Source organism: Manis javanica, chromosome 6 (assembly GCF_040802235.1).
Source record: "Manis javanica isolate MJ-LG chromosome 6, MJ_LKY, whole genome shotgun sequence".
Classification (NCBI taxonomy): domain Eukaryota; kingdom Metazoa; phylum Chordata; class Mammalia; order Pholidota; family Manidae; genus Manis; species Manis javanica.
The window spans coordinates 126,215,141-126,226,452 of NC_133161.1; the positions used below are offsets into that span (position 1 = coordinate 126,215,141).

The following is an 11,312-nucleotide window of genomic DNA, read 5'->3' on the forward strand; positions in this document are numbered from 1 at the left end:
TAAGACTTCCAAAAGCACTCGCCAAAAAAAAAGAGAGAAAAAAACAAATGGCCACTCCCATTTCTTTGTTCTCCAGCATTGGCCTCAGGCACCCGCTCACCGGTCCTGCTGCCCTGTTTCCCCAGTATCTTGGACCCCACGCATGCACTGTGTCTGTGCTCTGGTCCAGAATCCTGGGGCTGGTTGTTCAGCAGTCCTGGGCTCTCTTTCCCTCCCTGCTGACTCCTCTCCACCTGCCAGGGGCTGGGGGGAGGGGTGGTTGGGTCCCGCCTGGCCAGGGCTTGTATCTTACCCCCTTCGCAATGTGCTGGGTTCTCGTAGGTGTGAATGTGGTCTGGATGTTGTCGTGTCCTCTGGTCTCTATTTTAGGAAGGGTTGTCTTTGTTATATTTTCATAGATATATGTGGTTTTGGGAGGAGATTTCCACTGCTTTACTCACGCCCCCATCTTGGCTCCACCCTCAAGATAAGATTTTTAAAAGCTGTGTTTTTAGTGCATCACTAATCATCATGATATTAAATACAAAAGGGCACATCCTAACAATTAGGCATTGCTCACATCTCTAACACAAACAATGCAATTTCTTCACACAACAAGTACAAGTACATGCTTTTTTGGTATTCTTCTAAATATAAGTTTTTTGTATAATTGTGCCTTTAAGTGTAATATATGTAATCATGCTTTTAATTAAAACTTGTCATGCTAAGCACACATTCTGTTCTCTGTTTTTCATTTTAAAATATTTTTTAGAGACCATGTTTTCATCAATAACTTTATCAATGTTTGTTATGAATGAATTATTATGCCTGAATCAATTAGCTCCCTTCTGAAGGGTTTTGACTTCTTTCCGGCTATAAGAGTTGTAATAATTTTCTTTGTCCTTGTAGTGAGTTTATCTGTAGAAAATGGAATCATTGGATCAACGTCTATGTGCTTTTATGATATATGTGTTGAAAGTCACTCCCTAAGAAATTAAACCCACTTAAATTGCTACCAATAATGTGTGGGATTAACTGTTCCCCACAGTTTGTCAGCAATATATGTCAACAGTCTTTTATTGTAAAGATTACTCTATTCAACATAAGTGAAAATGATAATCTAATTGAAAGTTTAATTTGAATATATTTAACTATGAATGAAATTGAACATCTTTCTACATGAGCATGTTATTTATAATTGGTTCTTTTGCACATTATTCATTTTTGTGTGTGTGTTTTTAAGATTGCAGAGTGAAATCCATTGATCCTTGAAAACTATGCTTTTATCTGGAATGTGAGTTGTAATTATATTTTACCAGTTTGGCACTAAAATTTGTTATGGACTATGCTACTGTTTGGAGAATATAAAGGTGCATAAACAAGGCATCCACTGTTTGGCACATAGTCAGACATTAATAAATATTAATTCTCTTTATTTCTGTCTTTTCTTACTTGAAATCAGAGTACATGATGGTCAAAATAAATATCACAAGAATTCTACTGAAAGTTTTAGTGATGATTTGGAGATTTCTGAGCTCATCTCTCAACCCCTGGTGCTTAACAGTGAACCATAAATTTAAAAGATTGTTCTGATTTACAGGAAATTTTCTTCCTGTATTTCTCCTTTATTTTAGTCTCAATGACTCAATGCATTAATAAAGCATGTTGAAAGACTCAGAAAAACAATGAATGGGGAAAGGATTTGCCTTTATACAACATAGTATAGTAAAAAAGTACAATGTTGAATAGAGCTGAATTTAAGCCTAAATAACTAGAGAGGTAAGAGAGGTAAAATGAAAGGAAATAAACTTGGTCAAGGCAACACATTTAAGGAAGTCTCGTGATGGACTAGGCCAACCGGTTGGGTCTTCATTGTTAAAATTTGATGTATATTGTGTCTCTCTCCACCCACACCTCATCTCCTTCATGTGTGAATGTGTTTAGGTTTATTAAGAAAGACTATGAATTGCATAGACAAACATTATTTATATATATATAGATATATTTTTGGAAGAGTATTTTATAACTGAACTTGGTTCAAGGAATGTAAAAGCATATTATGTAATATATACAATATACAATCAGGTAAACATATCAAATTGATTTTAAGAATTCCATACTATTCAGATAAAAACAGTACACAGCAGGTAAGTAATTACCCATTGATAAGTGATCTAGCATTTTGACCTCCAGATATGTCTTCATATGATAAAATTTTTCTTTTTCCTTTGGCAGATTATTTTTAACCTTTGCTTTCTCCATCAACTAAAATGACACAACAAAATAGCAGCGTAACTGAATTCATACTCTTAGGACTGACACAGGATCCTATGAGGCAGAAAATGGTCCTATGAGGTGGTGCTACCAAAATTATAAGAATAATTACTCTTATAGTTAAAGTAGAGTGTTCACTGTAAGTCCAAATCTTCTTTGTATTCTATGTAGGAACAGTAGTGGGGAATTTGCTTATTATTGTGACCATCAAGTCCAGCCGAACACTTGGGAGCCCCATGTACTTCTTCCTCTTTTATTTGTCCTTTGCTGATTCCTGCTTTTCAACTTCCACAGCCCCTAGACTCATTGTGGATGCTCTCTCTGCAAAGAAAATCATTCTCTTATAATGAGTGCATGACTCAAATCTTTGCACTACATTTATTTGGCTGCATGGAGATCTTTGTCCTCATCCTCATGGCCGTTGATCGCTATGTGGCCATCTGCAAGCCCTTGCGGTACCCAACCATCATGAGACGGCTGGTCTGCGTCATTCTGATTATTCTTGCATGGAATGGGTCTTTTATACATTCTATGGCTCAGATTATCCTAGCCTTGAAGTTGCCTTTCTGTGGACCCAATCTGATTGATCATTATTGCTGTGATATGCAGCCCTTGTTGAAGTTTGCATGCATGGATATTTATGTGATCAACCTGCTGGTGGTGTCTAATAGTGGGGCCCTTTGCTCATTCAGTTTTGTGATTCTGATGATCTCATACATTGTCATACATTCTCTGCGAAACCACAGTGCAGAAGGGAGGAAAAAAGCTCTCTCCACTTGCACTTCCCACGTCACTGTAGTCATCTTATTCTTTGGTCCCTGTATGTTCATCTATACACGTCCCCCAACCACTTTCCCCATGGACAAGATGGTGTCCGGAATTTATACTATTGGGACACCCTTCCTCAACCCCCTCATCTACACACTGAGGAATGCAGAAGTGAAAAATGCCATGAGAAAGCTGTGGCATATCAAAACTACCTCTGAAAGCAAAAGATGAACTGTGGGCCTTGGTTGAGTACTTGCTGAGTCACGGTTTAACTGAATCTCTACAGATCAATATCATAGTGTGTATCCTGACTCCCCCATGCATTCAACTACAATGCACCTGACCTCCTTACTTTTTTCTGTGTTTCTGTCCTCAAACTAGTAGCTTTCCTAACATCCTCAGCCTGACTCCCTCTTTTCCTGAGAGTTCAATACTGGCATTGCTGAATGTGAATTACACCTCACTATACAGTATACTCTCTAGTTTGATAGAAAGAAAGAATATATATATATATAATCACAGCAGCTCAAATATGTGAGGATTCATAAATAAAGTGTAGCAGGTTTGGTATGATTTCTAATGCCGTCCAGAACACTTTAGAAATAAGGTGTCCTGCTTTCTCTTAATCACTTTCAAAGCAAAGGAACTCACTCTGTGTATCAAGAAGTTCATTTCATTTTATCACTAATTTAGCCTTGAAATGTTCCATACTACTGTATCAAAGACTTTTTAATATAATGATATTCAGTTATAGTTCTGATTGCTTTCTTTAGCTCTTAAGATAAATGAGACTTATGTATGGGTTTTTTTAAACGTAGTATTACAAAGGCCTTGACATATTCAGCTACTTATATGACTGGTGTGTAGGGACTACAACAATGAAATTCTGTAACTCTCAGAATTAAAAAGTAATAGAATGCACATTTTCAAGACTAAATAATAATTAAAAATACACTAGAATTACTGCATACCTTTTGAGATAGAAGTACTTAAAGGTACTTGAAAATAACCTGGTTTGATGAGAAAAAAAGTGATGACATTATTCTACGTGAAGTTGAAATATGTGAGTGAAATGAAGGAAAGCACCGTAGGCATCCGGGTAGTGATCACTGACACTTGTCTTCAGTCAGTAGACTTAGAAAGAACCTACTGTTTTAGCCCATTATTGTCACCTTCTTTCTCTACCTGTACATTCTTAATAAAGGTTTTATATAGATTGACATGTTATAATCGCTAACATGTGACATGTGACAGAACAGATTAACAGCTGTACCTCGGCTGTGCATGCAGGAGGTTGTATCATGATCAGTTAACATTTGCTGATTTCAGTGTATTGAAGTACCACCTCCTTAGTAATTGTTATAAGGTTTCATTTCATTTCTAGGACTGTTGCAACTAATTCATTGGAAAACTTTAGCAATACCAGTATTGTCTTGACAAAGATTTTTTTATTACTCTACTCTAATTTCATCAAGAAAAATTTTTTTTCCTTGTATTGTTTTTCCTTGTATGAGCTTAGTATTGTATTGCAATAAGGCTTCCTAGTCTCCATTTTTCTTACAAAGCAAAAATAGTTATCAGGCTCATAGTGTCCAACAATGAACAGTACTTAAATGGAGTTCAATGATTTTTTAGTTCTTTAATCAATTTACTCCATACCTTATTACAGCTAACCCCAATTCCTGTTTAAGAGAAGACATAGTCTTTACTATATATATAAGTGTTTTTACTAAAACAAATTGCTTTAAAGATAACAGATAGAAAAGTAGGTTGGTAAACAACTTAAACTGGGTGCAACTCTAAATATCCAAAACCCCACTAGTCAATGAAAGAGACCCAGATCAAGGGCATCTAAGTGATTTATTGACATCAGAAAGTAATAGGCTGTGTATTAGTGGACAGCAGTGCTGACACTCACTCAGTCAGGGTTGTGTCCCCACTTGAGAGCAGACTGAGAGGGGGTGTCTCTCTGGAGACACAAAGGGGAGTGGCAAGAGGAAGAATCGTCACCTCAATGGAAAAAAATATGAAAGGTGAGAGATTACAGATCACCCAGTCTCTTTCTGAAGGTTTATGTGTGTATATCTTTCAGCTCATAAAAATATATGATCCAGCATTTTCAATTCCAGATCATTGTGAAATAATTTTCCATAAGTTTCAGCAAAATGTTCATTCTTCAGGTAGGATTCAGGTTTGTTTTCTCATCATAATAATTATTTCTTCCACAGTAGCTCTTAAAATCTTATCCTGAAATCATAGGGAAATGATATTATGGTCACTTCAGTTAACAAAAAGTGACAGGGGTGGTTGAGTGCAGTCCAGTGAGAGAATTGTTGTCATCATTGCAACACATAATATTATATATTCTAGACCATATTTGCTCAATTTGTCAATTAATGGAAGCAATAAAGGACAAAAGGAAGAAATATCATGGACCCATTCTGCAAGTGGTGGACTAGCGACAGCAATGAAAAGCATAGAAACTTGAAGACATGTACAATAAATAAATGGTGACCTGTATTTTTATTCAAATTGTAGTTACATAGCAGAAATCGTCTGAATATAAAATAAAAACCAGTTACCTAGTTAATTCAGATGTTGGATATTAAGTGAAATGTTGTTTTACATTTGTCTTATTTTTCACTTTAGTTGTATTACATAGGTTTGGTGTGTAGATTATTAAATCTTCAGTCTTGCCAATGTACTGTAAAAAATCAATCACCCAGTACAAGCATAGACATTATCCTCACCAACTTTTAAAAGTATTCCCTTAATGCATATCAAAAGCTTTCATAAGGTTCTCGGGAAATGGATTCACTTTCTCTCCTTCCATAACTTTCTGAAGATAGAGGTTATTGCTAACCTGTCTCAGCATCACTGACCACATATATAGAGCTGATATAGTTTTATAGAATTCAGAAATATAACTAGGAACACCGGGAACAATATGAAACACTGCAGTCCCATACATGGTTCATACACATAACACAGTTTATGCACATAACACGGTTCAAAAGTTCCTTTGCCTTTTTGAGTGAGAAATTCTGAAATTTCCATACAAACAAGGTATATGAAGAAAGGAAACAAATGTTTATCACAGTTCAGATGTAATGGAAATGATCAGGATACATTCAGTTTTGGGAATCTGTTAAGTAAAAAGAAACAAAATTAAGAAACGGTTGTTGTCGAGCAGACCTTAACTCTGATCACTTCCCTGAAGTTTCCCTGGATTTTAATCAAAACGTAGTCAAATTATTGCCTTATTTCCTTGGGAGTATTGCATAAAAATGCTGCAATCTCTTTTGGTGGTGCTACCAAAATTATAAGAATAATTACTCTTATAGTTAAAGTAGAGTGTTCACTGTAAGTCCAAATTTTCTCCTCGTGGTATCAGAATATGGTCTTTTAAACACTTACCTTAAATGAATCAGACAAAACAAGTTTATTTTAGGATGGCAGGTTTTTCAGAGTTAAGAAATTACATGTCCCTGGGATATGCTATCAAAAACTGGGCCATTCCTTGATAATAATACAGGAAAATATAAAAGCATGAAAATGGACTCAGTATAGTCCACTGCAATTTGAAGATTTCATTAACTCTTAACTTACTGTTCTCATAATCAACTGGAATTCTGCTTGTGATTCATATAGAATTAAACTAAAGTGAGCTTAGGTATTTTTATAGTAATGAAATTATCTTCTGTGGCAAGAAAAAATATAGACATAACTATGAAATTAAACAGAATACACTTAAGTAGCATGTAACTGCCCTAAAACACAGTTGGCATACAGTTCTTCAGAACAGGTGGCATGGTTAACTCACTTGCTTAATCATGTCTAAGTGGCTATAAGAGTAACTTTAGTCACCTTGGGAAGACTTGTCTCCTCAGATATTCATTCTGCTGAATCTTTTCCAGTAAGATAAAATAAAATGCAGAGACTTAAAAATCAATTATTCAAATACATTTGGGACAATTCTCCGAAATTATTTTGAAAATCTCAACATGTTTTAGGATATGTATATTGGTTTAAGTTTTAGACATAGATTTACATAGAAAGTGGACCTTGAAATATCAATTAACCAGGTCATATAAGCCCAAAATGTATACATGTAAGGTCAGTTAATTAACTCCCCTCCATCGTCCACAAACCTGTATGTAAGACATTTATTTCCATTGGATATCCTCAGACACGCTATTTCATTGATCTCTTGTATACATTTATAAAAATATCATAGTGCTTTGATTTCTGAAGCTTCATAATCTACCATTAAATCAGGTTGAGTAAGTTCTTCAAGTTTGGCCTTTTACAATGTTGTAGGGGCTAATGTGTATGCCTTTCATTTCAATTAATGTTAGAAAAATCTTTTAAGTTGCAATAAAAAAGACTGCTCTAATATTGGGGGTGCTTTCTTAGATAGCAATTTCAGGTGTGTAGACAGACTTCTTAATGAAGTCCAGTCATCTGATCTGTAAGCATGGAATTATTCTCTATTATTAATGTCTTCTTAAATTTCTCTCTAAAGACTTCTGCAATTCATATATGCTGTTACATATATCTTGTGAGATTTATCCTTAAATATTTCATGCGTTGATTCTACTGCACATGATATCTACAAATTTCATTTTCTGATTAATTTTTACTAATGGAAAAAAAATTCACTCAGACTGGAAGAAACAAACCTGTTTTTTTACAAGTGATATTACTATCTATGAAAAAATCTAAAGAATGTATTACAATACTTCAAAAATGGGTAAGTATCAGAGAAATGGTGGTGGTATAAAATGAATTCAGATGTAATCGCTCCTTTTTTTGTTTAACATTTATGTAGAGTAAGTGTGGTTTCTTCTTTAAGTTTTTGAATAATTCACTAGTGAAGCAATATATAAAGGGGTAAATGGGGAAAGAGATTTCTATTTTGTAGTTTTGAGACAGAAAGTTCAGTTCTTCAAGATAAATAGATATTGAGATTATCTATTAATTATTTTTAAATGAGTTGTGGTAGTTTATATCATTTGAGAATTTTGTACATTCTATATATTTTTCAATTAATTGGCCATATTATATTCAAAATAATACCTTATTATTCTTTTTAAAACCTGTTGTAAGTTTAGTAATAGAGCCTTTAACATTAAAAACCAAAAACCTTTGATAATAAAAGATCTAGGTGTTCTATGTCTTACCTATGTCTATATCTTAAGAGATCTTAGTTCAAATCCTATTATGAATGTACAAATATACTTTCTTAAAAGTTCCTTCTGGTTTTTCTAAAGGATTTCGCAGATGTTTCCTCATTGCCCTGACAAGAGAATTTGCTTGATACATTGTGTCACAATGTATTTTTATTTAATAGATTTTATTTCTTACACAACTTTAGGTTCACAGCAAACCTGAAAGAAAAGTACAGAGAGAACCCATATCCCCCTTCTTCTCACATACGGACAGCCTCCCCTCCTGAGTGTTCCACATGTTACAGTCAAATGAATCTATGCTGACACATCTTTGTCACCCAAAATTCACAGCTTACATTAGGGTTCATGCTTGGTGTTGTACAATCTATGGGTTTTGACATGTATAATGACAATATCCAAAACTGTGACATACAGAAGTTTCACTGACTGAAAAATCCTCTACGCTCTGCCCATTCATCCCTCCCTTTTCTCTAACCTTTGTTATCCACTGATTTTTTTTCTATAGGTTTGCATTTTCCATAATGTCTTATAGTTGAAATCATACAGTAAGGTAGTACTTCCAGATTGTCTTCTTTCACTTTGTAATGCGCATTTAAATTTCCTGCATGTCTTTTCCAAGTTTGATACCTAATTTAATTTTAGCACTAAACAATATGCCATTGTTGTATTAAATACATCTAGTCACCTACTAAAGGACAGCTTCATTGCTTCCCAGATTTGCCAATTAGGAATAAAGTTGATATAAACATCTGAGTGTACAAACCTGCATTTTGGTTTTTAGTTGTTACTTTATTTGTTTTTAAACCTATCTTACTTGTCTTTTCCAGTTTTTCTTTTCTTAATGTTGTAGGAAAGATCTTTGGATCCAATGACTACCAAGTTTATTGGATACAATGACTGCCAATTTGCTTATCAATTTTGGGCAGGTCCACACTTAAATGTTATTATACAGTTTCTTGAGTTTAGTGGGAAATGTTATTACATTCTGGCGAATACATGGAATATAATTGTTTTCAGCATTCTGCACTACTGATTCTCATTCTGACCTCACTAGTTATGATTATTAGTTTCGATGGGACATTGGAGAGTCAACTCCAGGAACCACTTTAAAACAGATTCTACTTTAAATATTTTTCTTGCACAACAGATTTCTGAATAACACTAGAAAATGTATACGTATTTTTCGATCAAAAAGTTAAATTTATTATTTTAATTTTAGACGTCAATTCTACACAACAGAAGATGTGTCACTATGTAGGCTCACCCCTAAATTCAAAGTTTCTAATAAAATTATCATTAATATTTTTCCTTTATAATTTACTGATCAATACAAGACTGACTTATTTGGTTTGTCTCAATTGCACTTTTCACATAGACAATTATATATACACCCCACAAATGAACTTAGTTTGAAGGTACTTTTTGTACACAAGGATTAGTATTCATTTAATTTTTACTTTCATCTATAGTCTATATTCTCTTTCATTCCATTCAGGGTACTGGTGGTGGATATAATCTAAGAGATAATTCCTTTTTCTTTCATGTTTACCCCTCTTCTTTCATGAAGTTGCTTAGCCAATAAGCCTTCTCCTATTAATTGCGTGCTCCCTTGGAATATAATGTTTGACACCAGACTTTTCTCATAGTGTTTTTCATCTCTGTATTTCTCAGTGTGTAGATTAAGGGGTTGAACATAGGAGCAATGATGGTGTAAAATAGTGCAAGTATTTTGTCCTCAGGAAAAGTAGTAGGAGGTCTAAGGTAGATAAAGATGTCAGGCCCAAAAAATAAGATGACCAAAGTGATATGAGACCAACAGGTAGAGAGAACTTTGCATCTTCCCTCAGCCGAGAGGTTTCTTAGAGTGAACAATATAATGCGATAAGAAACAAATAAGACAACAAAGGTTATTAAGGCAACCATACCTGAAAAGGAATCATGAGAAAACCGGTGATGTAGGTGTCGGTGCAGGCAACTTTCAGCAGAGGAAAAATATTGCAAAAGTAGTGATCAATCTCATTAGGACCACAGAAAGGGAGCCCAACTGCTGTAGAAAACAGAGGAAAGGCATGAAGAGCCCCACCACCCCAAGCAGCTAAGATTAGCAGGTTGCACCTTGTCCTGCTCATGATGGTCATGTAGTGGAGAGGTCTGCAGATGGCAACGTAGCGATCAAAGGCCATGGACGTAAGGATGAAGACCTCGGTACCTCCAAAGAAGTGCATGGTAAGGACCTGTAACATGCAGTTACCGTAGGAGATGGTTTTTCTTTCCACTAGAAGGTCAACAATTAATTTTGGTGTCACAGTAGAAGTATAGCAGATGTCTATGGAGGCTAAGTGAAGGAGGAAATAGTACATTGGCTGGAGAAAAAGATGACTGCATTGGATGGAGACAAGGATCAGAAGGTTTCCTACCAAGAGAGCCACGTAACAGAATAAGAAGAGCACAAAGCAAAATATTTGGATGTTCTGGTTATAAGAGAGTCCCCCAAAAATGAATTCTGTGATGTTTCTATGGATTTTCATAATTTGTGTTTATTGTATGTGAAACACAAATGAATTATATATCTGAAAGAAATAAAACGTAACTTTGGTGAAAAATTAACAATATTACCACAATGATACAATATCTACTACAAAGTAGATTGACATGAATGGATCTTAATATTAATAATGCTTGATTATTGAATTGAATGTTTTTTCTTTTATTATGTCTCTTGATTTATATATTCACTGTGGAAAAATTGTGTAATGGTAAAATAACTATATATTTTACTTAATATTACTAGTAGTGAATAGAGTATGCAAGTATTATTTTGAAGATAAAAACATTTTATTAATGTTAATTATATTATTTAGAAAACAAGAACTGTTAACTTTATTGTTTAATCTAATTGAATAAAAACAAGAAAATTTTTTACATATTTTTCAATATATATATACAATCAATTTTCCTTCTTTAAAAATTATCTGACCAAATTCCATCAGTTTTATGGGAATTAAACTAAAAGAAATTTAAATGAATTTAGATACCCCTCCACTTGAACTACAGAACTTTAATTTGTGTAGATTATGCTAATTTATGCTATGTGATCAA

At 34.3% G+C, this 11,312-nt stretch overlaps 1 protein-coding gene and 1 pseudogene across 1 annotated transcript; one reads left to right on the forward strand and one right to left on the reverse strand.

Moving 5' to 3' along the window:
* The first annotated feature begins 2,249 nt into the window (after positions 1-2,249).
* On the forward strand, positions 2,250-3,252 carry LOC108388721 (olfactory receptor 4C11). The gene is given in 3 exon segments (XM_037004518.2): positions 2,250-2,334; positions 2,398-2,591; positions 2,593-3,252. Coding segments are annotated over 3 exon segments (939 nt in total).
* A 6,554-nt stretch (positions 3,253-9,806) lies between these two features.
* Positions 9,807-10,741, reverse strand: LOC140850127 (olfactory receptor 4P4-like; annotated as a pseudogene).
* Between the last annotated feature and the right edge of the window lie 571 nt (positions 10,742-11,312).